This window comes from Eleginops maclovinus, chromosome 13, assembly GCF_036324505.1.
Source record: "Eleginops maclovinus isolate JMC-PN-2008 ecotype Puerto Natales chromosome 13, JC_Emac_rtc_rv5, whole genome shotgun sequence".
Classification (NCBI taxonomy): domain Eukaryota; kingdom Metazoa; phylum Chordata; class Actinopteri; order Perciformes; family Eleginopidae; genus Eleginops; species Eleginops maclovinus.
Window position 1 is genome coordinate 19,203,817 of NC_086361.1, and position 27,585 is coordinate 19,231,401.

The 27,585-nt window shown below is 42.9% G+C and overlaps 1 protein-coding gene across 1 annotated transcript; it reads left to right on the forward strand.

Annotated features, from left to right (window-relative positions):
- Positions 1-1,815: 1,815 nt before the first annotated feature.
- Positions 1,816-27,042, forward strand: dlgap3 (discs, large (Drosophila) homolog-associated protein 3). Its single transcript, XM_063899444.1, is given in 13 exon segments — positions 1,816-1,878; positions 10,190-11,388; positions 17,527-17,741; positions 19,130-19,232; positions 19,331-19,547; positions 20,941-21,476; positions 23,527-23,621; positions 24,493-24,712; positions 25,288-25,582; positions 25,665-25,756; positions 25,954-26,100; positions 26,738-26,759; positions 26,762-27,042. Coding segments are annotated over 12 exon segments (3,321 nt in total). The 5' UTR covers positions 1,816-1,878; positions 10,190-10,290.
- The last annotated feature ends 543 nt before the right edge of the window (positions 27,043-27,585 follow it).

Sequence of the window (27,585 nt, forward strand, 5' to 3'; positions counted from 1 at the left end):
CATACATGACTGATAAGATAATTGCCTCCAAGATTACATTGCAGATTTGTAAAATCCCACCTTTCAGTATTGCAAACCACTTTGCAGTGCTTTGTTATCTGATAAGCCTTTAAATGCTCTAATCTGTTACTCCAAATGGTCTTCCGTCAGAAGGCCTGCTTAGTTTATTGTTTATTGTTCAGGGATTTTTAACCGGGTCTAAACGTGGGATTAAATATTAAATTTTGTATATTTTTACTTCCAAGTGTCAAGTGAAGTCAAGCAGTGAACTTTCAAAGCAAATCCCCAAGACCTCTACTGTCAGGCATAACGTTTTAATTTCTTTTCACACAATGCTTTTATTGCATCAAGGTCTGTCTCGTAGTTTTTTTTTTCTGAATCAGGGTAAAAAGCTGTATGTTAAACTAAACCACAGAAAAACCTGGAAAAGCTGCGGGATCCTCTCTGCAGAGCTCACGTCTCAGCCTCCTTGTGAATAAGTGTGTGTGTGTTTGATTGGAGCTGATGATGGTAGCTAGATGGGGGCAAGCTAGTGGTAAAATCACAGCCAGCATGAGAATTTAGTGCACACACACTCTCACCACAAAACAATTGTACTTCCTGTCATTTCTTCCCTGTCATTTCCTCCATATATTGCACAGTTGTGGCCCTATAAGGAGTATAGCCGAACACCTCTTACAGTGTTCACCTTTCTGGTGCACCTAATAGATAGACTAACCTATTATTTAAAGGTCACCGTGTGTTTTATTGTACCAGTAGGTGTGCAGGTGTAACATCCATCCGGAAATTGAATCATGCAGCATGCGGACACACACCCTGCCTTTAAATTAAATCACGTAAACACCTAAAGTGAAGTCGACATCACTGCCAAAGTATTTAGTTTGCAACTTAAAGACATTAGATGTTATTAACCCTCCTCAATCTGAGTTTTCAAGACTGTGGCTGCACTCTTAGCATTGATATTAGTTTGTGCTAATGAGGAGTGGCAGGGTGAAGAGAGAGTAATTCTCAAAGGAGAGAAGGGTGTGATGGAAAGGCATAATAAAAAGTACGGAGTGTGAGGAAAGGGAAATTAACTGAGAGGAGAAGTGACGAGAAGAAAGGAAAGGAAAGGAAAGGAAAGGAAAGGAAAGGAAAGGAAAGGAAAGGAGAAGGAAAGGAGAGGAGAGGAAAGAAGTTGGCCCACCTCTGTATTGGCTTCGGCCTCAAAGCAACCTTACAAGGCAATCCTACATCAAAGCACCAGCATGAGTGCCGCACACATACACACATACATTATGCAAATGAACATATATACATTTTGCATGCGTGCTGTATTTGCATTTTAAGCATTTGTATTCGAAGCATTTACAACAACAAAAAACACCCAAATCTTGCTGCAGTGCTGAGATGGTTGATGTTTGCCACCTCGAAAGACGAGATGAGCCTGATCCCCAGCGCTGATCCCCGTAGTGAACTATACTCTCTCTTTGTCCGAACACCCATGTGAGATTTATGCAAATACATTCTACATGTAGTAACCTAGTTCACCATGTAACCTAGCAACACTAGAGTCAGCTGTGTGTGTGTGTGTGTGTGTGTGTGTGTGTGTGTGTGTGTGTGTGTGTGTGTGTGTGTGTGTGTGTGTGTGTGTGTGTGTGTGTGTGTGTGTGTGTGTGTGTGTGTGTGTGTGTGTGTGTGTGTGTGTGTGTGTGTGTGTGTGTGTGTGTGTGTGTCCATCTGTTTGATTTGCATCTGTGGACACACCTGCAGCCGGTATCAATGCACGTGCAGCGTTGGGAGTTTTGAAGTGACCCCGTGCTGGGAATACGTCTACAAACTGGTAAAGTCATGAATTAAAAATGGAGTGATACGTCACACACTGCCTGGTTTTCTTTTGTAAGTAATTTATTTTTCGGATTACATCTTTGCTCTTTCGTACGTCCTGCTGTGATTTTCCCTTCCCTGTGATCACCTCTCAGTCAAACATTCGGTTTGAAACTTCATCAGCGCTGAGTTTCTCTGGGTAAAGTTCATTCTTTATCTTGGAAAATGAATTTGACTTCTCGAACAGAGTTCATTTAGAAACTTTTATTAAGCCTTTGATCATATTGCATGGTGTTCTTCAACAGATTGATTTAGCCCAGTTGCCATGGATGGATTTTACAAATCACTTCATGTTTTTGGACCCTTTAAAGGACCTCTCAAACAGAAAATATAAAATGGAAAATGTATCATGGCTTTGAATCGGACTAAAGCAACCTCTGCCAGTGTACAAGCATGTTTGGCATATTACATGTGTGGCCTTGGAAACAGCAGGGTTTATTGATCTCTATTTTATCTATTCAACCATGGTGGCTATTGCTGCTAATGTGAATCAGTGTCTTCTAAAAACATCTCAGTTGTGTGACAGGAATTTAAAAACCATGTCAGGGGCATTGACAGCTTAAGGCAACCTTACTTTATGACGGAGGGGAAACACTTTGAGATGCAGTTTGTTCCTGTGTGTCTTGATTCTCCTCTGAGCTGCGTCTACCTTTGATTTTCTGTCAGGAGAGTTTGTAATACAACATAACACGAGTGACTAGAGGGATTTAGGGATAGAGAGCAGGAGAAGCTACGCACTGAGCGAGTGACAGAAATCTAGGGGAAGACACAGGGAGGTAAAAATAGTTATGAATTGAGAGGAAGAGGAGGAAGGAGGGAATGAGAAAGACACAACAAATAAGAAGGAGAGAGGTTACAGAAAAGCACATGTTGTCACGACAGTGTATGTTGTATGGCGATCGCCCTCCTACAGAAGGTTAAGGTCTAATGCCTGACTCTCTGAATGAGCCCTATTCTCTCATTGCTTTTGATCTTTTGTCGACCTCGTCTAATATCTCTGAAAAAATCCTCTCATGCTAACCAAGGTAGAGAGCGGAAAAAGCAGGCCAATTACAAGCGAGCAGCTCTCTGCTAAGTGCTGTTGGTATTTTCCTTCTCATTAAGTCACAGTCAGAAGCCTTCTAGGGCTGTAAACATACAGCTTTATACTAAATGTGTTTTTCTTCATCACGTTAATTCAATCAAGCTCATGAAAGTTGGCTGAAAGACTGTTTTTCTAAGTTAAAGGAATACATCAAGACATGTGATTTCATTACATGCAAGAACAGAACACAAATTCCTTTACTCAAACTCCAGAAAATATCTCCCTATTCAGTTTCCCTCTTCTTGATTTCCTTGTTCAAACAGCATTTGCTTGCTCTGCAGGTTTCTGATAATGTATCTGTTTTCATTCCACCGCGCAGGAAGCAATTTATTTTCAGGGTTTTTTTCCGTCAGTCCCATCCTCGTGAACGCTCTATCTCAGGAATGCCGCGATGGGATTTCTTCAAATTTGGCACCAACGCTCACTTGGATGGAAGATGAACTGATTTGGTTTTGGTAGTTGAAAGAGCAAGGTCACCATGACCTCACAAAACAACGTCATATCTTAATAAGTAATGTGCTTACTATCAACATTTCATACATGTCAGAGGATAAATTGATGATATTTTGGATGGGCATTGATTTGAATCTACCAATACACATCAGAGCATAGGATTTTAACGAATCAAAATTGATCCTAAATTCTAAAATATGCCATGTAGATGTTTAGATCTACATTTGATCCGGCACAACTAATGAAAACCTTATTTTAAACCTCATATTTCAAAAGGTTAAGACCATGGTTTGACGGATTCCTGCTCAAAATGTTCTTCTGCTCATCCGATCATCAGTCACTGTGGTTTCTTTAAATAACATACGTGCACGTTTCAAACGAAAATTGAATGATGTGTACTCAAAAAAAGCCTTTGAATGTGTTAAATGTATTAAAGTAAATGAACAAAAGTATAGGATATTATTCTCTTGCTGTTTGTAGACAGTAAGTTTAGTTATAAAATAGTTTTTGTTTCCAATACCAAGCTGTAGGTGGACCTTATACATCCTGTAACTGTTACAGCACCATCACCAAACCAACGATCACTGTCGCTATAGCTACAGTAGCCAGGCAACTATGGTGTCATAAAGGGCATGTGTCGATTTTATTGACTGAAATTAATGAATCAATTGAATTGGTTAATCCACCCATCCAAATTTTGCTGCTTGGTATGTTCCATGTTGTATTAATTTAAATTGATTATATCATTAGAGATTGTTATTATGCTGGAGAGTAATGACCAAATAATGATAAATGCACTGCCCGGCCAAACAAAAGGTCACACACTCTAGTATTCGTTGGACCGCCTTTAGCTTTGATTACGGCACGCATTCTCTGTGGCATCGTTTCCACAAGCTTCTGCAACATCACAACATTTATTTCTGTCTTGCATTAATTTTTCGCCAAGATCTTGTATTGATGACGGGAGATTCGAACCACTGCGCAAAGTCTTCTCCAGCACATCCCAAATATTCTCAATGGGGTTCAGGTCTGGACTCTGTGGGGGCCAGTCCATGTGTGAAAATGATGTCTCGTGCCCCCTGAACACCTCTTTCACAATTTGAGCCCGATGGATCCTGGCATTGTCCTCTTGGAACATGCCCGTGCCATCAGGGAAGAAAAAATCCATTGATGGAATAACCTGGTCCTTCAGTATATTCAGGTAGTCAGCTGACCTCATTTATTTGGGCACATAACGTTGCTGAACCTAGACCAGACCAACTGCAGCAACCCCAGATCCTGGCACTGACCCCCACAGGCTTGTGACCTTTTTTTTGGCCGGGCAGTGTAATTCGGACGGTATTGATCCAGTTGGTTTCCTAGCTTTCATACATTCATTAGATTGTGAAACATGTTATGGATAACACAGAAGCCCTGTTTATCCATGATCTTTAATAAGCCTTAACCAATATTTGGTACCTAATACCCAGTCTTAGTCTTTATCAAGCGCACACAGAGGTGGCTTGATGGTGACACTAGATCGGAGACCATAAGGGTATTTTGTAAAGGCAGAGAAACCCAACCTATTTTATTAGCTGCTTTGTGCATCTGTTTGCAAATTATATTGGTGTGACCTTGAAGGCATTGTGCTCTTGAATAGTTATTGGGTTGGTTTAATGTTTTTTGTCATATTACATCCCACCACCACACACAAAATGTGATTTAAAAAACAGTTTGCTCACCTTTCAGGTTTTGTGAACTGTAGGGGTCGAACAGCTTCAACCCCTTGCTTCATAGACAATTGTTTCTGCTCACATTTGCTGTAAGAGGATGAGTCTAAGAGAATGGGAGATAGGAGAAGGTTGGAAAAACCAGGAATGGTAATGATGAGGGATAAGAGAAAACAGGGCAAGAGGAGGAGGGGGATAGGGGAGAAATATAGAGGAATTGCCCCCTAGGCACTCTTCAATTTTGCCCTTATGATGAGAGCATATTTCCCCTGTGCTGTGGCCATCATCTCCCACTCTTTCTCTCACACATTTGCTCTCACACTCTCTCTGTCTCTCACTCCATCGTTTCCAATCGGTCTTTCTTGCTGCAATTCTGTCATATTTTCCTCAGCTTCGCTCTTCTTTGCTCCTTATAGGCATCTCAAGGTAAAGTCAATTCTTAGCCAACGTCACGTACACCTATTTATGTCCTTTTTATCCAGAATGTGTGTGCATGGGAGGCAGCAGGTGCAGCGTTCCCATCTGTACCACCATTTTTTTGTATATCAGCTCCTGCCAATTCCCACCTGAAAGTGTGCAGCTATAAAAGATCTTCTTCCAAAAACGATATGAAAACATGTGCCAGTAGGTGTTGTGCTGTTGTTTTTATTACTTTTAGCCATTATCTTTTCTCCTATTCTTCATATTTTTTTCCACTTCTTCCACAGGAGCCTTTTGCTCTGTATGAACAGAGCTGACAAGCTGCAGCCGCATTGTCCAGCGCCTCGGTAATTTTTTACGGGTCCCCTTTCACGGGTCGCCCTTGAAATGTTCCATCTTTCCAATCATCCTTGATTCTTTCTGGATCACTATGGGTTAGCTACGGCAGTCATACGGCTGCCACTGTGTGTGTGTGTGTGTGTGTGTGTGTGTGTGTGTGTGTGTGTGTGTGTGTGTGTGTGTGTGTGTGTGTGTGTGTGTGTGTGTGTGTGTGTGTGTGTGTGTGTGTGTGTGTGTGTGTGTGTGTGTGTGTGTGTGTGTGTGTGTGTGTGTGTGTGTGTATGCATATGAGAGAAGGCAATGGGGAAAAAAAGAAAATAGATCATTCATGGCTAAAAGCTGAGAAGAGAAAATCAGTCCTTCTGCCAGTTTCCCAGCATGCTTGTCTCTCTGGCTGGCAAAGAAGGAAGTGCAGCCAACACAGAGCCGAGCCAATCCTCTATTATTTCCATCCCCATTTTTATACGTTTTACTATTGTCTATCATTCTCCCCATTATGTGTGTGCATCATTGAAGTCTACTGTACTGGCACATAGGGACTGATACCAGACTAATGAAAACGTTCCCATTGTTCGAAGACAATTCTATAAGGGCTCTATTCGCTTCAACTTCTCATCTTCTTAAATGAGTCGACATATCTGCCCCTGACCACACTGTGGCTTCGTTCATTGTATCTGCAGTCAAACAATACCCACTGCCTTGCAGCTTTACCCCATTTCAATATGAGCCAAGACTGCGGCTGCCTCGTCCAAATGACTGTCTCTCTCTATTGTCTCCCACATCGGTAGTTGATTTTGCCAGCTATTCCATCTATGTAGTCTCAGTCGTAAGGCTAATGTCGCCTGTTGTGTTATCATCAGTCTGTTTTAGACCAGAAGTTTAGGCATCTCAGTCTTTTCTTAGTCAAAGAAACTAACGATTGAAGTCTTGTCATTTTACCTTGAGAAAAACGGAATTCTTGTATTGCTATTGTCACAGATATTGTCTCATGAGGTCACTGCTGTCTTTGTCATAGAATAAATAGATCATTGACAAACATATTTAACATGTTCTAAATGTTAGCAAAGTCAAACTGTATTTTAGGAAAATGGCATTGAATGTATGATATAGAAAAAGTGTTTCTATGGCAGGATTACGTATTGCCTTATAGAGTAAAATAATAGCATGCCATTTTTAGATTTCTCTGTAAACTTAATAGTTGCTTGAGAGTGGGCTTTCTTCAGCGAGGGTAGCCTTTTTCCAGACTTTAAGCAAAATGAAGTTAACCGACAGCTGGCAGTAGCTCCACATTAACAGGATAGCGTGGCATCAAACTTCAAGTCAAAAGGCATATTTTCCAACATGTTGAACTATTCCTTTAAAATGTTACTTTGTCCAATAAGTAGGACATTGCAAACTAGAAGTTAATGAATTAGTTCACATTAGATATTGTATTCTTTGTAGCTGACACCTTGAACACCCAACAATATCATGGTGTCCATCTCCATGAAAATTTACAATGGGATTTTTGAGCTCTCTTCCCTCCAGACAGACCAAAATGTCCTTAAGTGAGAGAAAAAAAGCCCAAAATTGTTATCTTTCTGGTATTTCAGCTTTTAAATTTTACAGTACGATTCACACTGATGTGAAACATCTTTTGACCCACAACACTCAGAGAGCGGGCAGCTCAGCTGTTAGCAAACTGGGTCAGAGCAGCTGGCATGATCACATGAATATTTAAAATGAAGCAGCTCCAGACTGAAGCCTGTGTAACAATCATATTGATGCCAAGCAGTGTTAAACAATGACAGCATGTTGTACAGCTCCAACTCCCTGCTGAGCAGCTGCAGAATATTTCTGCCTACACAGAGAGAAAGAGGGGGGAGCTGCCGAACAGGAATTGAAATGTATAGAGAAAACAGAAAGATGTTAACTGCAAACAATCACCCCCTTCCTATAGAGTCAAATTAAAAAGTGACGGTAGATTCAGATTAGAAGAGATCCCTGAACACGTGCAAAAAACTACACAAAAGCACTTATCTGCTGTTCAAATTGTGTGTACATAATACTACAAAACTTCAATAATCTAACAAAAATGTAAGAAGTGAGAACACAGATGGATAACGGATAGATCAGCAGAGGCCAAAAGATGAACAATGGAAACAAACTTTGTAATTAACTCAAGTGAGAAGTGCTGACAGCCCGCCAGAAGGACTGACAGGTTCAGAAAAAAACTGAAAAGGAAAGAAAGGAGGAGAGCGTAGGGAGGGAGCGACGTGACTGCAGGATGGATAGAAGTAGGTCAGGAGGAGAGACTGAGAGGAGAGGGAGATTGTGTTGGGATGGATAGAGGGAAGGTAATAAAGAAAGAGACAGCTAACGTTCGGCTGCGTCTATCTTTTTGTCTCTGCACATCCCTGTCTTTTTTTAATGTGTGAGAGCACAACTGCACATTTAGGGTTGTGCGTTCATGCCACCGTGAGTGACAGCTCTTAGCCAGCAGCCTGCTCCAAAGCCAAAGACTTCATAATAAACAGAACAAGGTTTAATTTACTCCTCCAGGCAGAGCGGCGCTGCTCACTTTTCTGTCTATCATAAACAGGGACACACACACACACACACACACACACACACACACACACACACACACACACACACACACACACACACACATGCAATACTGGGATGCTGACTTGGAAAGGCCCGTTGTCACGGCTACACCACTGACACGGCTGGATCTGGGTAAGCTTCCTGGGTGGCGGCTCTCATTCAGCCAATCAAGGCTAACACGCCACACTCCATTTAATGATTACCCCAGCATCTGTCCCCTATCTCTCATCTCTGTGTGCAGGCTGACAAACACGAGCGCTCAGTGAATCCCATCCAACCAAGCGGCTCGATTCAGCCTTTAGTCAAGTAATATCAGCTCAGTTTAATCAAATCTACAAATGCTTGTGTGCATTACAAACAGGCCGTGCGCCCTTGATTCATTATATACTTAGAGGAGAACGTGGGTAATAGAGGATGGGATTGCAGGAGCAGCAATTAATGCCAGTCCAATAAAATAAATGATTACCACATTTGGAAGGTAGTCTGAGTATTTATCCGTGTGCTGGAAAGATAGGCAACACATAGATTGAATGTTTTTATTCTGTTTACGTTCTTACAGCAACTCGAGTGTGTGTGGGCGATAAGGTTTACATTGTGCCACATTGTTGCTGCAGCCTGGCAAGGTGTATTGATTTCATTTCCTGCATTTGTTTTGTGGAGAAGCACTCGTCCTCTGCTGCACTTTTGTTCTTTTGGAAGCAGCGGCAAGGTCGGCTTGTGCCTGATCTCCTGGATACTGTGAATCGTTTTATGTTCAGCAGGTATTATAACTGGGAATTCGCTCAGTCATTGCTAGCACGGGGGTTTTTGAGTTTGCCTGGACTCTTGCCGGCACTCTATCTTCCCGCATTAAGATGCAAGTGATCGATAAACGTACTGTTTTCCTCAGCTGTAAATCATGCGAGTGCTCTGAGCTCCCGTGCGGGCATTGAGGAAGAAAAAAGAGACGGACAACAAGAAGTGCTGGGGTGATGAATACAACAATAAACAAGAGTGAGGAGCGATGGGGGTGATAATTGGAAGAGCGAGGCAGAAACTGAAGCAACACCTTGAGAGAGAAAGGAATACTAATATTCTTGATTTATCAGCACAGCAGCCTCAGAAATGAACGAGGAAAAGAAAGCCGCCTGTGGCCCCTTATTATTGCAGTCTGCAGGATGAGCGCACACTATTGCACTGCTTTTCTTTGGTTAGGTAAAGAAAATGAGGAGTAATATCAATACAAATGGTAATCATGAGGATTCAGAAAAACCTCATCATTTTCAATTTAACAGGTCACTCGATAGAGGCGAGAAAAGGCCATTTCTTTCTGATGTGACTCCTTTGTAAGTCAACCCTTGAATCTCAGTTCACTGCACCTCCCACCTCTGTGTGTTAAAAATATACGGTACACATTTTAATCACAGCTTACCTATACCACTACTGACTCTCAATTATATGTTGTAAGGGTTGGATCGATGTTCTTACATGTTATAGCCCATGTGGACACCATGTGTGCCTGTTTCAAAAGCTTAAAACCCATAAGCTATTGAGGTAACATAAGTGGAGGGATCAGAAACACCCACTAATCATCTCCCAGATACTCCGTGTAATAAGACAGTACAATATTACCGAGTGCGGGCCTGAACACTTGATTCAATTATTTGATAAGATTCATATTTTCTTCACAAATACAACTCCTGTCTCCCTGGAAACAAGACCTAAGTTGTTCCTCTTTTTGTGCCTCCAGGTGAGACCGGTGCAGCCCTGTCACGCCCACAGCGCCCCCTTTCGGCCCGGACCGCCCACCACGGCCCGGCGCCTGTGAAAGGGTACCATGTCAGCCGCAGCATGTCGCAGCATTCCTCCGGTGGGGGCGGACCCTGCCACTGCCCGCCTGAGGACGGCGACGGCCCGGGCAGGGACTACTACCAGGGTCACAGCGATGGCCACTATTACCCTCCAGGCCAGGCTGAGGCCTTGGCGCTGGAGAGGCACCATTCCCACTCCCACTCCCACTCCCATGGCCACTCTGGAGGGGGAACCTTTCCACGTTCCCACCCCAGCCAGCACCCGCCTCTCCAGTCATTTGACTCTTGCGAAGAGTGCCTGTCTTCAGGTCACGGAGGGAAGATGCACCGCATTCCCCCCAACATGATTGACCAGGTGCCCTTTCAACCCGATGGCTTCCACACACTGCAGTACCAGCGTGCGGCTAGTGGGGGGGCTGAGCCGCGCAGCGAGAGCCCCTCGCGTATCCGCCACCTGGTCAACTCTGTGCAGCGCCTCTTCGCAAAGTCCCATTCCTTGGAGGCGCCGGCCAAACGCGAGTACAACGGCACGCGTGGAGGCGGGGACTACCGCAGTGAGAGAGGAGGAGGCCACAGGAGTGGAGGGGAGGAGGGTGGGGGTCACTATTCAGGTCACCAGCCTCGCTCTGCCAGGAGGAGCAAGTCTCGAGAGCGCAGCAAGAGTGGGGACTCACGCCATGAGTCAGGCAGACGCCATCGCAGCAGGACGGCAGGCTGGTGGAGCTCCGACGACAACCTGGACAGCGACAGCAGCTACCTGGTCAGTGGGGGCAGGCGAGGGTATCCCAGCGGACACGAGAGCCTGGATGCAGCCATCCAGGAGCTCACCATGAAGAGGCCCAAGGAACGTGGTGGTGGTGGTGGTGGTGGTGGTGGTGGTGGTGGTGGTGGTGGTGGCGGTGGTGGTGGTGCACAGAGTCCTGGGGAGTGCATGGCCTGTACCACAATGGCTCTGGCCGGGAGTGATGGAGGGGGACACCACGGCCACCACGGCCATTCCCTGAAAAGGAGCACCTGGTCAGCCATGACAGTGAGTCAGGCCAGAGAGGTGTACCCTTCCACCAGGGGGTCGAGCTACGAAAAAGCTCTGGTGCCCTTGGAGAGTAAGCTGAAGGAGAGGAGCTTCCACTACCTGCAGGTGTGTGTACGCTTGCATGTTTACCAATTATTATGTGTCTGTGTACAGGGACATAGTATTAGTGTTTACTGCTCAATGCTGACCTTTCTCATGTCTCCTGCAGGTTAACCTTTGGCTGTATGTTACACATTTGCATGAACTATATTACACCTTCTGTTTCCAATGTATATTAAGGAACATTTCCTAAAATCCAAGATGCATCCGTATGATGGTCTCTATATTCATGATTACAGCTGTAAGATTTAAAAGAATGAATGGCTAAAATGGTGCTTATGTGTTGCTTTCGGGTAATTTAACACTGTTTGCATTAGTCAAAGAATTGCCAAAAACTTGATGATGGAAGAGTAAGAAAATAAATATACACCCAGTACATACAAGACATGACTCGTATATTTCACTAGGAAACTAGCAGTGTTTCTGTCGCTGTGTTGGGATGTACAATCTCAAATAGTGAAAAAAAAACTGTTACCTAAAAAAGAAAAGGGTTTTAGACCGGGCCGAGGTAGAACATGTGATGTATCGATCAAAACACAGGAAGGAAATAATACATTTGGATGAAAACTTGGGCACAGAAACGATTTTACATTGTACATGTATTTGATGTTAACCCCATTTTCATTCAACAATTATGAATTGTATATTTTTCCTAGAAAGTGTCAGGAAAATATGATGTCAAACATGATCTTGATGTGTCAACCCGAGAGACCCCATGCACTTGTTTGGTGAATCATAAAACATGGACTCTTACCATTGCTGATGATTTTGAGATGCCATGTCTCTCCCAACAATCCTTGTCCCAGTTTCAGTCCCTTTCATGGTTCTCCAAATCCATCATATGCAATTGCCCTTTCCTCTTTTTTTTGTATACATGAATTCCTTAAAGATAAGTATCTAATGTCTGTAACATTGTACCCACAAAGACAGCTGGAAGAGCACATGCACAAACACACACACACACACACACACACACACACACACACACACACACACACACACACACACACACACACGCACACACCTCCAGCTGTGCGTAGGTAGCACTGCCATGCAGGCTGTGTTTCTACGGAAACAGCAGGTAGCCACAGGAGTCCCTGGTGTTTTTCCAACCCTCATCCTTTAGACACAGCTGAGGTCTGCTGATAGAAGAGAGGGAGAGAGAGCAGGGTGTTTTCAAAAGGACGAACCCCACACACAAATGTCCCTCTGTGCCTTAGGCTACCGTCATATTCACACCTCGGCACAAGGAATGAAGTTCCACATTGCAGCTTATCTCAAGGCGTCACTTGCAGTTTTGCGAGGAAAAGGTGGAGACTGTGAAGTGAATTTTTTTGTGATGTGGTTAGATGTGCTAGAGTCAACCCCGATTGATCCATGGCTTCAGAGCAGACAGCTTCCTGGAGCTGCAGAGATAGAGCTCTTCAGGTCTACTCCAGAAGTACTAGACCTCAGGACAAATGGCAGCGCAGGTGCCACAGTGAAGCATCAACTCCAAACTGAAGCCTCGTTCTCTGGAAGCAAAATTGACAATGATTGCTGCCAGACAAGTGCAGACAGATTGTGGAAAAGAATAGACACCACATATTCAACAACGGGTTTAAAGCGTCTATAAATATTGCCTTTCAAACAGTGGATCACATTTTTACTTCACACACTAATCACACACCCAACTCTGCAGTTCCTCTTACCTTTACAGAGCTTTACAACTGTTTGCTACCTGATGGAGCGTTTAGCGGCTTAAGAGTAACATATTTCCCTCAGGTGTTACTGGCAACAAGATTAATATAGATTACAAAGCTTAGAGAAGAATAAATATTGGACTACTGGATTAGGTGGTCAAAAACGGGGCTCAAAATGAATGCTTATTTTTCTCTTTCCAAAAGTAAATATTCTTGTGTCACAAGTTTGTTGGTCTGTGTAAGGAGACTCACAATGTCTCAGAAGATACAACCCTCTCTCTTTTCCTCCTTACACCCATCTCTAAAAACGGTGGTACAAACAAGCCGATCCAGATTTGCTGCCGATATAATGTCATAACCGAAATGTTGGCTGGCTTTACATTGAACTCCTGGCAACATCCCGCCCACATGACACGTCCCAACCTATCATCCGCAATATACAGTCTGCGAGCTGAATCCTCTCCGCAGCACCTCTGTGTCTCTGTGCAGGATGTCTGCAGGAGGGACTTAGAGTTGTGTAAATATAATTCATATAATGTCTCTGTTCTAGCGGTAAACACTGAGAAGTGTTTCAGAAATAATGCTTGATGTGGTTTGGAACATAATATGGGGTTTAATCACGGCAGCGTTTAGCTGAGTTTCTTTGTTAGAAACGTCTCTCTTCAGACAAGAGATCATGACGCTCCAAAGGGGCGTGGCCAGCTTCAGCTCAGCTCAAATTTAAAGCGACAGTCACAGAATCAGCACTTCAGGAACAGGGCTGACATAGAGGGGTATGAGGCATGCTACAATGGGTGATCTGTTTGGTATTTTGAGCAAAACACTTCACAGACATGTTTTGTATATATGTTGCCCTAAAATATATTAGATATATATATATTATATATATATCTAATATATTAAAATATGGCATAATGGCCCCGGCCGTGGCGCAACTGGCTGGGGCACCTGTGCGCCGGCGACCTGGGTTCGATTCCCGACCCGTGGTCCTTTCCGGATCCTACCCCGACTCTCTCTCCCACTTTCCTGTCACTTTCCACTGTCCTACCAGATTAAAGGCAAAAAGCCCCCAAAAACTAACTTGAAAAAAAAAATATATATATATAGCATAATAGGAGGCCTTTAAATCTTCCTTGTTTCCATTACAAAGAGTTGTGTTCACAAAGTCAAGGATATAATAGTCTTACAATATTGAGAAGGAAAGAACAGGGAAGACATTGTAATACCGTACCAATACAGTAGATTTTCTCAAAACTCAAATATCTATCGACTGCTCATTTGAGTCAGAAATACACAACAAAAATTGCTTTCAAGGTACCAACGGGCACTTTGGGACACATGCACATACAGGTCCACTTTGGGTCATCACTCAAGATTTCTGCACAAAGATGAGAAAAAATCGAGGCCACTCAAAGTGAGAATTAAAGCAAGGAACATGTGACTCTTCACAGGTCTGAATTACTGTGATCAGGGTTAAAGGGACGTGTGCAAAGTTTCCTCCCCCGTTGTCAACGGTAATCACAACGTGTCGCATCTGAACCCGTCACTCTCCATTTCCTAAGCCTCTCCCTTACCCTGGGCCTGGGTCTGATAGATAAGCAATGATAAAAAAAATTAAAAAATGAATATGGTGCGAGAGTGAAATGAAGACTGAAACAGCGAGGGAGTAGAGAGGCAAAGATAGGAGGGGGGGGGGGTAGAGGGACGTAGAGATAGGAGAGCAAGCTCAGGGATGGAGAGGAGATAAAGGAAGTGATGTTAGCCAGGGGGCAAGGCGAGAAGAGGGGAGACAGAGCAGGACGAGAAAATGAGAGAGATAGTAGAAGGCCAGGGGGATCGGGAGATTAGCCTGAATCATCTTTTAAGTGATGACCTTAAAAACACACACTCAGCTGGATGCCAAACCCCGCCGGCCTTGACTGTGTGTGTGTGTGTGTGTGTGTGTGTGTGTGTGTGTGTGTGTGTGTGTGTGTGTGTGTGTGTGTGTGTGTGTGTGTGTGTGTGTGTGTGTGTGTGTAGGTGTTTTTATTTGGTCACATGCTTGTGTGAGACTGCGAAACTCAGCATTTGCAAATACTGTGAGGTTGAAAGGGGTCTTTCTGCCCAAGCAGCTGCTGGGACGATACTTCCTGTTGTGATTCCACACTCTGCCCTTTTAAATTGTTATAAATCGCCTCTTTAATAATTCAAAAATATCTTTTAAAAAATAAGGACATGTGTACAAAGGGGCTTTCTATACAAATAATCAAATAAAGGCTGTAGGTGTTTTAAATAATATTAACATATGCCTTTATGTAGGTTGCCTTTTAAGGGGGTTGAATATTTTTTTTAAAGGCTCATTGATATTGGGCAAAGAATGGAGATTACATTTGATCTCTAAAAAGTATCTTAAGGAATCAATATGAATAATTGAAAGTTGTACACTTCAAAAGCAGCTTCAAATTGTTTTTCCTTATTATTTTTCCTTTGTTTATTTCCCATGCTCGTCATTTAAGTTCTTAATCAATGCCAAATACCTTATTGTTGTAATCATTTTTGTGGCATAATAGCGTTATTCAGTTGTGGCAGGGAGATGTGAGTGCATCTTTAATGAAATCCACCACAAACATTATCCCAACACAATCTAATCATCAGCATTTCATTAACCCACTCAGTTTAGTGTTCACCCCTTTGTCTTTCCGTCATTTCCTCCTCTGTTTATTTCACTCTAAAGCCTCTTAAAAGTCCTCGTCCCTACTGTCAATAGTGTTTAACCTTATGCTCTCTTAAGGGCTATGAAGCTCTGTTATTCAGGATCTAGTTTTCTTTTACATTCTCAGAAAATGTAATAGTTAGAAGGATTTTCTTAGAATTTCACCATGATGAACTATTGTTTTTACTATGGCCAACAATCTGCTGAAATTAGGTTTGCAATACATCAACAAAAGATCACGAAGCCCTGGGTGAGCAACTCTACCTCTCTTAAATCCTAAAGATAGGGCCTTGTCACCCCCTGATTGGCCAATGCACAAAGCTGCACTTCATTCTTAATTAAGTGTCGTCCTGACAACCTATCCAGGATCAGATAAACTAAAAACATAATTAGTATTCAGGTTAGGTTCGGGCTTATTTTAAAGGATTTCCATGGTTTTTATATACACAATTCAACATTGGGAAGACTCCAGTTTAGTAACATTAAGAATATTTCTAAGAATCCCTCACATTACAACATCCAGACAGCCTGAAGTCTGCAATTTTTAAAATAAGAAATCTGACCCAAAATCTGTCCAATTATCCTCTAGTTTGGGGCCAACTTCATTCAGCTTTAAAGAAATTAACTGCGATGTGTTTCCTTGTGTCTCTTCATACAGTAACTGCCTGGCTTTCTGTTTTTCATTGGTCAGGTTCCCCAAAAATCATGGAATGATTTGGAAAACCATTGAATTTCAGTGGGACATTTTATAAAGGGAATGATGGTATATGACACACTGAGTTAGATTTGGTCTTGTGCTTTTTTTTTAAGAACTACTACATGCCAGAAAGGGGCTATTTTAAAAGCTAAGAAAGCATCCTGACTTATTAAAAGTCATATATTTCACATGACAGCCACAGCGGGAACCTGATTGTTTTGTTTCGTCTTATTGCTGCTTATCAATTCTCTATGTGTAGTTTCTCGTAGTCTGTGGTCCTGTTTGTGTTTTCTCCTTTTGTTTTCTCATTATATTCTCATTCATCTGCCCATCTGTCTTCACACTCTGTTATTCAGCTTCTCCGCTACTTGTTTTGCCATTCTGTACACCTGTCTGTACCTCTCTCTGCCACTTTTCCTGTATGTCCCCCTACATGTTGTCCGTCTGTCCACTCTGCTGTTTTTCTTTGCATTGTTTTATTTCTTCTGTCTGTCAGCTTTTAGCTTATGCTGTTTTTCCTTCTCTGGGTCAGTGTTTCTCCAGCTGTCAGAGTTTCTCTTTCTGTAAGTTCCTTTGTCTCGTTCTCTCTTTCTTTAATATCATCTTCCATGTACGTGCATGTGTGTGTGTGTATGCTCTCATTGTGTGTAAGAGCATGCTTGAGCCACCTTGGCGAGTGTGGTGGTTTTACACCGTGTGCAATGACTGAATATCTGATTCATCACTCTCCTTCTGTTCGAGGTGTGAAATATTTTGTTTTGAGAAGCCCTTTGACTTGAATAGCAGATACTGGGAAGACGCTGCCAACAGTGCTAACACCTTCAGTATCGCAACACTTATTATTCGCACTGTGATCAATTGCTTTTCCTTAACAGTTGGTGTGGAAGAAGAATGCAAATCTACTTTTAACCCATACTTACACTTCTAATACTGAGACTGACTACTTACCAAAGTAGTTTGACCATACTGTACATGATTGAACTACTCTGCATGTTGCAGAGTAATCCACCTCAGCCCTTTTTATACTTATCCATGACTATGTGAATGCCTGTGTGGATGTGATTGTGTCTCAGGTCCCTTCAGATGACTGGGGTGGTGGATACGGCGGTGGCAGTGGAACAGACAGCGGAGGGGAGATTCCTTGTCGCCGCATGCGGAGCGGCAGCTACATCAAGGCCATGGGTGACGATGACAGCGCTGACTCGGATACAAGCCCAAAAGCTTCGCCTAAATCCACCTTGATTGCCCAGAGGGACGCCTTTAGACGGTCCATCAGCATGGATCAAAGGTCAGATGTCACAAATGGAGTGTTTACATAAATTCTGAAAGACCTTTTAGCTATGCATGCTGCCTTGCACAAAGCAATGTTCATACACACTCCACACTGCCACTTTTTGGACCTTATAGGGTGCTGCATAGATTTTGTGTTGGCCAAACCTGAAGGTAGCATCTTCCTGTTTCATGAAAAAAAGCGAACAGGTTTTTTTACATTGTGTTTTTCGCAGAAAATAAGCTGTTTGCACATTTTGTTCACCAAATGACAACAACTTTACAGATTTATTGAGAAAAATGCAATTGTCTGTAGTTGAAAGCTAACTTTAGGCTATAAATAAACCGTAACACGGTTGCATACCCTAAAGTCTCCACTACCTAGCTCACAGAAAAATGGTGATGACTTTAAGTAGCCTCATATAAACATTTGTTACTAACTGCTCTATTTAAGGTTTCATAAAAGCAAGTGCTTATTTACCGACATATTTTATGATGTAGAACAACAGTTTGAATATCTTAAGCTCCTGTTTACCACAGACTTTACTTCAGGCATCGTACCAAAAAAAAGAAAATGGATTGTTTATTGTTTAAAAGGATTAGCTGTCACCAAAGTGGGACAAGCTAGTCTTCCTGGGGTCCAAACACAAAACATAATAATACACAACATACAGAAAGTAATTTACTCAACAATGATAATCTAAAAGCAGTGAATCATTATAAACATCATCAGAAATTATTCAGAAAACTGTGAGATTAGGGAATGGGAAGTATAAAAATGTTAACTCATATCTGGGTTTTTGGATTCCTGCAGCACTGTGTTGTGTTGCAAGCAAGCACAAAGCTGGTTAGCTTACTAACTATGTGCTAAACTTATGATCCTTATCTATAATTGTTAATCCAATGTCTTTAATATCTTTTCATTTTGGTTTCAAGGTCATATTGCTGAGCATACGGAGAAAAAGTATAGAACATTCCAGTTACGATACAACTCAAGTTCATGTTAGGAAGCTTTGTTTTGAGATTTGACTGCACTTCTGAAAAACACAACTTGAAAAATTCATTTTCTGAAATGTTGAGAAGGATTCAAACAAGAGAAACCCATTTAGTGATAATGTGATGCACTGTGGTCGTTCCTATTCGACATGGGAATGCAGCATCACAACACTCAACATGACTCCAGCTGGCAGTCACAGAGACAGACTCAGTGACATTTTATTTAATCGTTTTGGTTAATCAAATGTGTGTTGATGCAGGGAGTAATTGACAAAAATAGCACAAATAAATTACATATGATTACACAGCAAGAATATAATATCAAGTCAGTAAAAACTAACTTTTATCTGTGCCCTTTTGTTTTTACACTCATCACAAATGCTGATTATGTGCATAATTTGTTTCATTCAGGTACTCATGTAAGCAGTGTACAGATTCCTACCCCAACAGCCGAACTACACCCAAAACGCAAACGCGCTCTCGTAGCTACACCCGCTCTCTGACCAGCGCCCAGGTAACAATGTTTTTCATTTGTGTAAATTCACAGATTGAGGGGGGTGTTTCATTTAATTTTGAAGTGTCTAGACTTCATCAATGTGTCCTTTCCCTCAGCTGGGAGACACGTTGAACCGTCAGTTCGAGGCGGTGTGTGAGACCATGTTCGGGGAGGTGGAGTCTCAAGCCGTCGAGGCCCTGGACCTTCCCGGTGTTTTCCGCACTCGCAGCCACAGCTACGTCCGTGCCATCCAGGCCGGCTGTTCCCAAGACGACGACTGCCTCTCTGTCTTCTCCATGTCGGGCCCCCAGGGAAGCATCAAGGCCGGGGCGGGTGAGTGTATGCATCTGTGTGATTAAGAGTAGCAATATGCAGTGTTAGTAGAGTGTGTGTGGCTGCCTTTTATGTGGTGGCCTCCTGGTGGGAGACACAGTGGGAGTAGTAACTTCCCTAATGACAGATGTTGTCTGCTTACCTACACAAAAGCCAGTTTACACACAACCGCAAACCCTACACACATGATATGTGCAATCTCTTCATCCATTTTTTATATGTCTTCTTCTCTATTCTTTTCAAATCTGTATGATCTCTGTTTTTCCCCCCTAATCATTCTGCAGTATTTCCCTTGTTTGTGCAAATGCGTGCATGCTATAAGCGCAGACTTGAATACATGTTATTCTGCATTCTCTTTGTTCTCTGTCATCTCTGTATCTCATCTCTCCCACAACCCTCCACAGGCTCAGTAATAGGTACAGGAGTGTTTATAATTCTGATTATAGCTCAGCGTCTCCAGCTGCTCTCTCCCCCCCCCACCCCTCATCCTACTGGTGAATTCTCACTCTTCTGCCTTTCTACTCCATATCAATCATCATTTATTTGAAATGTCATTTGTGCATTGTTTTGTTCTGATAATTTTTTGTTTTATATCTACAAATATTCTCAAGCACTCACAGTAAATCAGAAAGTCTCGTGCAGAGAAACTACCTAGCAGGACACAAATGCCTATAAGTGTAGACCAGCAAATCCCTCCTGATATTTATAAAAGCCTCTGTGAAGTGTTGTATAAATCATCGATAAACACACCTGCTCTGTACACAAACTCAAAGACCCACACACGTACTGGAGCTTAAGGCTTTGTGATGTTTTTTTGTAAAGTGTGACAGGCTGGTAGGTGTTGAAGACTGTGAAGAAGATGCATTAAAGTTTGATCCTTTATTCACAGTAAATACACAGTGTGCGCTTGCCTGTGCGTTTGAAAGATGCTGTGAGGGAGGAGGAAGAGACAGAATTTGCGATCCTCATTTTAATACTTCTCTCAGGAAATTGCTTCATAGTCCTCGAAGCACAGTTAAGTTAGCTCAAGGGAAAGGGTTTTCTTTTGTCACTTCTGTCACATGTTCCCTTTTCCCCCCACGTTGCATCCTGCCTCCTACTGAAATTCATACCAAAAGCCGATTTTTAGGGTGAAAAGAAATAGAGCTTTTGAGTTGCCTTTATGAGTCTCTGTCACATTTTGCGTTGGCATTATTATTTAATGATTTATTTTGTTTTTTTCCTCCCTCTTTGTACTGCTTTACCCACTCTTATATCTCATGTTCATCTCTTTACTTTCACCTTCCAGTCTGTCCCTTTTGTAAGTATCCACCTCCCCTTCCCGCTGGTGATATAGTCTCCATTTTGCTTTTAACAGCCCACTTTGCCTCTATCTTCCTTTCTCTCGCTTCAGTCTTTCCTTATCGTAAAGGTGCTCCTCCCCCACTCCCACCTCGCATGTCCAAGTCTTCACTCTCGGTGCGAGCCCAGAGCAGCACCGAGTCCACCCAGGATGCCTACTTCCACACCGGTGGACAGATGGCCCCGAGTTCAGGCCCTGGGCGCCCCAAGCAGCACAGCAACTCCGTAGACCTGGGCAGCTCTGACGGCCCCTCAGGTCGCCTCTCCAGAGGGGGCTACTACACGGCCACAGGCTCACGCTCCAGACATCACAGTAACTCTGCAGAGAGCCTGGATGGGGTCAGGGGTTCGCGGGAGCTAGTGCCCTACGGAGGGGGACCGGGAGTTGGAGTGAGGGCCAAACACAGCAGCTCGGCTGACAGTCTGCTGGAGGGGCCACCGAGGCCGGCCAGGGAGAGGGACGGCCGGGTCGGGGGAAGCCTGGGGAAGTCAGTCTCTCTGCCTCAGAACAGCATGGTGCTGAGCAAAGCTGGGGGGCAGGACGATGGGCGTGGTGGGAGGAAGTGGAGGCCGTCCATAGCCGTGCAGGTATGAAATTCAATATTACTCTATTAAAATAGGTCTACCACTATATTAGTCTGATCCTAATATTTTAGTGAAAAATGTCCCAAAAATGGCAGATTGCTTGGTTAGTGTCATGACAGAAATTAAACCAAGTATTACATTTTCAGCGATATTATAGCCAACTAATGCAAAATAATGATGACAGTTGAGAATCTCAAATCAAAAGATATGTGTCAGCTTTGCTTAAGGGCAGAAGTAGATTTTTAAAAAACTTTTTAAACTATTCTGAATAGTTCTGTATTAAATCTTGGCTTTTACCCAGATTTGTACGTGTTGGAAAGCTTTAGGCCGATTCACTATTTAGATCAACTCAAAATCACCAATGATGGTGGTGCATTTAGGAAATTGATTTAAAAATATATTTTGTTAGAATGCTGATATATGTTTTAATCTCAGTGCATACAATGTAAGATATGAGTTGACAAAAAGGAGTGAAAATATAGCCACAAGACATAATTACAGCAGAAATGCAAGCCGTGTGGTCACTGTCCACAATTAAGCTACCCTGTGGTGATGAGCAGAAACTGTACAGTCAGAGAAGCTGCTTTTGAACTCATTGCTCCCTCCATCGGAGCATTCCTTTCTCCTGAGTTAATAAACCTTGTTGTCCATAATAATGTGCAAATATTGAGCAAGCTGTTGAAATTGCAGCCTTGAACTGTATGCTTTGATAACAGTTAACTGTTTCTGCCTTGGGCTTTTCTCCTTTGTCTTCTTTTTAATTATCTTTTTGTGGCTTTCCCACGAACTAACAGCTGTTAAAAGATTTAAGATGAGGTTTTATTTTCACTTTGAGAGATTTCCCATTTTTTTATGAAGTATGAACGCTCCTTGTAAAATCTCTAAACTAGTGGGGTTCTGATGGCATTCATGAGGTGCCTCAGATCCAAAAAAAAATGGGGCAAAAATAAAAGCTTTCACAGGCTTCAGGTTTGAAAAAATAACACACAGGGACCAAATGATGGACACTGTCTGAGTTAGAAAGAGGGTGAACTGAAGGTGTTCACCCTCTGGTAACCAAACACAGAGCGAGAGAAGGAACAGAGGCACTGGGTGTGGCATTGCTTTTAAAACTTTACCTAACCCAGCTGAGACGAATCAGTCCTAACCAGCAGCCAGCCAGCCGAGCAGCTGCTGTCACTCTGGAGAACTGTCACTCATTGTCACAAAACACATTTTGGAACATTTCTGATCCATCTGTATACAACAAGGAGTGAAAATCAGAATCACAATACCTTTAATGTAGAATGTAGAACAAATATTTAAAAGTTTATTGCACGACGCATTAGAAGTGGTTTGCTGTATAAAAAAGAGGCAGGAATAACAACCTTGAAAGGTTCATAATTAAGAAGGAAGGTCATTGATAATCATGATATACTAAATATGTTATTGTTGGTTTCTACAGACTCAAAGATTAAAGGTAAACTGAAGGTTTAAGATCAGTTGCCATGTAAGTCTATAGTGACAGGCAAGTTGGACAGACTTTCAGTTATTTGCACCCTTAACTCCATCCTCACCTTTGTCACATTTAGGATAAACGCAGTAACAACCGACAAATGTATTTTGATCAACTAAATGTGATGACTATGTTCAGCACTTATCAAAATATAATAAAAAATATGCAAGGTTCATATTAAAGAAACATATAGAGACAGGGAGTAATGTAAGAAGATAGGTCTGAAACCTTATGTGTGCTTTAACCAGAAACAATTAGCATAGATTAGCATAAAACAGCTAGCCCACCTTTCCCCAAAATTTAAAAATAAATATGCCTATTAAACACACTACTTGTTTGTATGTACCCATTGCTGTTTGAAACCAGGAGAAATGCACATACAACTTCCTATTTATTGAGGTTCAGAGGTGATAGGAGGCAGATTTGTTGCTGTTGGACAGAGCCAATATTTATGCTAAGCTAACTGGGTGCTGGCCGTTGTAGCCTATGAAAATGTCTAACATTTACTTAAATTCTTAAGAGACTTACTGTTGTGCTTTGTGGCTTCTTCCGCACCAGGTGGACAGCTCCGAGACTCTGTCAGATTCAGACCCAGATGCAAAAGCTCTAACAGAGGTCCACTCTATAGGAGTCCAAGTGGAAGAGGACAAGAGGTAATGGAAACATGAAATCATACCAGGGGGAAAGTTTTCGTCTTTGAAATTTCTTCCAAACTTGGGATGTGTTTGTTTTGCCTGACATTTAGCTTGTCTTAATTAGGGACACAAACTTCCAAACTATGATGTGTTTTTGTTTATTTGCTCATTTTGTCTTTGCGGGGAAAGAATGTGGCTTCATCAAGAGCTTTTGGTCTTTGCAGACTAATTTATGTGAATAATTGTAATAAATAATGTTCAAAAAAGCCTTCATCTCCTGGGCGCCCAACAGTGCAGACACCTATGGTTGATTTCTAGGCTAGATCCTATTATTTCATTTAACATTTCATCAGAGATCACAGCTTGAACTCGTTAACACTTTGTTCCAAGAATGTCTTGTTTTTATCGACTGTAACCATGACTACTGCAAATCATACACTCCACATGAGTTTCACATGTCATGTAGCCCTTTTCATAATTATATCCAGCATCACTTATGGGTCAGATTCACTTACATTCGAGCATTCGCAACATCACACTGAAACCAAGAGTAGTGTGCGATCATGTCTGTTAACAATGTCCCCCACTTCCTGCCATCTTCAAGGATGACACACACCTCACACCTTTTTAGACAGCAAAGAAGGCTGAGGGGAGGTGGGGTATGAACTTGTAATAAAGTAAACACTCATCACTGATTCCACTGACATGACATTTGCACACTGCTGCGTCATATGCCAAAGGATTTAGCAGGGCTTAACACAACCCAGTGAGTGGTAGTGACTGCAGTGACAGCGTGACTCAGAAAAAAACTGATTTGAATATCACTTTTGCATGCGATACTCTGTGTGACCGGATGTTTCTGGGCCTGCTGTGACTCCGTGTGTTGCAGACGTGCTCGCTTCAAGCGCTCAAACAGCGTGACGGCGAGCGTGCAGGCCGACCTGGACCCCGAGGGCTTCCCCGGGCTCAGCATTGCCGTGCCAACGCAGGACAAGAGTCTCCAGTTCGGCTGTTCTTTCCAAAGGCACTCCTCAGAGCCGGAGTCAGCAAGCCAGTACACTGAGTGTCACCGCACCGTGCACACACAGGGACAATGGGCCTACAGAGAGGTAGCTCTGCAGTGATATGCTGCCCCAAATTATTGAACTCTATTTTATCATTCATTATTCAGGGGTGTAAAGTTCCCTCTTGATGTAGAGTTAGGTATTACAAGAAACCTAGACTAAGACATGAGGATTGAGAGAACATGCAAATATTTGATTCTAAATATACTGTGTATGCATTCCTATCTGTATTCTACAGGTTTTTACAGAAAGGTTTGCTTATATATCATTTATAGCCTCATTGATATTTAAACATTTCATCCCTAAAAAAACTGTAAGTATGTTGACAGTTCTTTATTGAATGATCTCAAAGAAATCTCTCTCTCGACTCTTACACGTCGATTAAAATGAAACAAGCTTTTTAAACCAGTCTATTAAATGTTCAGATTTCCTTTCCGGATATTTATGCAAATTAGAAAATAATGAAAAATAATAATAATGCCTCGATTGCATATTCAAACACATTACCGACAACTTGTGATACGAAACAAATATTGTCTTAATGTAAGTTATCAATTAGGGAAGTTTCATGATGATGTCGTAAGTATCTTGTCAAATAGAGATTTCTTATCCTATCACAGGACCTTATCCAGGGTGGCTATACCACTGAACCCTGCCCAGCGGACCCACGGCCCCACCAGCACCCACACTTGCCTCCACGTTCCCACTCCCCTCTGCCCATCACCTCTGAGAGAGCTTGGGCGGGGACGCCATCCCTGGAGGGCCCCCGGAGCCTGCCCGACTCCGGCCGAGCCTCGCCCTGCATGAGAGACGGAGAGTTCTTCTTACGCCTCCTGCAGACAGAGGTGGAGAGGATGGAGGGCTGGTGCCAGAACATGGAGAGAGAGGCAGAGGAGAACGACCTGCCAGAAGAAGGTGAGTTTGGGCGGCAGGGAAATGGATCAGAGAGAAAAGAATCAACAATGCATGAAAATGAAAATGTGTGCTGTTTCCGTAGTTCTTGAGCTGATACGAAATGCAGTTGGCAGTGCCCAGATGCTCATGTCTCAGAAGGTCCAGCAGTTTTTCCGCCTCTGCCAACAAAGTGTGGTAAGTATGTGTGATAGCACGCAAGAGCATGACAACACACATTGTATATGGTGCATGGTTTTGCTGAGATTCACAGCAGCTAAAGCCGAAGTTAGCTCGGCTGCAGAAAAACTTTTGCAAAAAATTGTTATTTCACTTTCTTTCTCTCCTTGATATTGCTGATTCACCGTGTCGTGTCCCGTCCCCCTGCCGCATAGGACCCATCAGCGTACCCTCAGCCCACCTCTCAGGACCTGGCAGGCCTCTGGGACCTGCTGCAGCTCAACATAGAGGACGTCAGGATCAAGTTTCAGGACCTCCAGAGGCTCAAGGACTCTGGTTGGAGGCTTCCACCTGAAAAGAAGGTGAGAGGCCTGGGGGTCCAAAGAGCCCTGGTTTCCCTACAGCACTCCCCCAGAGCTAAGATGGCAGTGTGCAGAAGAGTAGCGCAGATGGTCGTGCCCTCCAAGCCTTTGCAGACTGTGAAACTACACAACAGCAAGAGGAACTGAACTGCACATGAGATCATGGAGTCTTAAACTGATCCAAAAAAATCAGCTTTTCCGTATTTATTGCAGCTGAGAGGAAAAGTTCTTGTCTATTACATTACTGTCGATAAAGATTACTGAATACATTTTATCTTGACAACAAACTAACAATTGTTTCTCTTCTCTTCTTTTTCTTTTTACATCATATTGTTTTCCTCCTTATTCTCCCATTTCATTTCCTTTTACATCACCCGATGCCGATGCATGCTGGGATGTTTTTTGCTTCCTTTTTATTTTTGTTATTCTTGGTTATTTGTTCCTCATAATGTCTCGATGTGTGGTTCTCCCTTACTAAAAATTATACCCTTTTTGTTTTGTTGTTCTATTTGTTTTTCCCAATATGTCCTCTTTGTTGCATGGAATTTTTGTACAACCATACAACCTTTTTTTTACCACCCAACACGATACATCCACTGTCCCAATTTTCACCACCGTCTCACCATTACCTGGCTAGGAGGATAAAAAGCTTCCTCCTCCTTACCAAAGAAGCCAGCAGGCGGGGTGAGTGGCAGCCTCCGGGCGGATAGCGTCGGGGATGGGCTCGGCGGAGCTGGGTCGGGGGGCCTGGTGGTTCCTCGCATTGGTGGACATACCTTACCCATGAGAGAGAAGTCCCTGGACCTCGGGGACCGTCAGAGGACAGAAGCGAGGAGGAGGCTGCTGCAGACCAAGCGTACTGCCTCCTTCAGGCAGAACTCGGCCACAGAGAGCGCAGACAGCATCGAGATCTACATCCCCGAAGCCCAGACTCGACTCTGAACACAAAACCCATGTGTCCCCCACCTCACCTCCTCACTCAGACCTGTCTCAGTCTTTCTCTGAGCCCGGTTTTTTGGATCTTCTACAGGTCATCGCTATTTATCCACTACCCTCCCTTGAGCATTTCCATCACTTCACTTATCACAACTATAATTCACTACTCTTGCTCATTAAACAAGCAATGACAGCCATTTTAGTGTCTTGAAATTTGGACATTTTACTGACACAGAAGCCTAGACCTGAAATGGTAGCTAGCAGATATGAGTTATAGACTTTTTTAAAGAATTTCCTTTTGGCTGACAAGCAAGAAACAATCCACTTTTTATAGCAGTAGTCAGCGGAGGTTCACGCAGTAGTAGCATGCCTGTGCGTGTTCACCCAGCACTTCTCCATCACTGAAAAATAAAGGGCTTAACAGGCACAAAATCTCTGCGGAGACGAGGAGATGACAGAACCTCCCTAAGGATCCCCTGTTGCCATCTCCTGAATGCTACCAGAATGGATGAATAAACATGGATTAATTTCTCACCATCAGTTTAAATG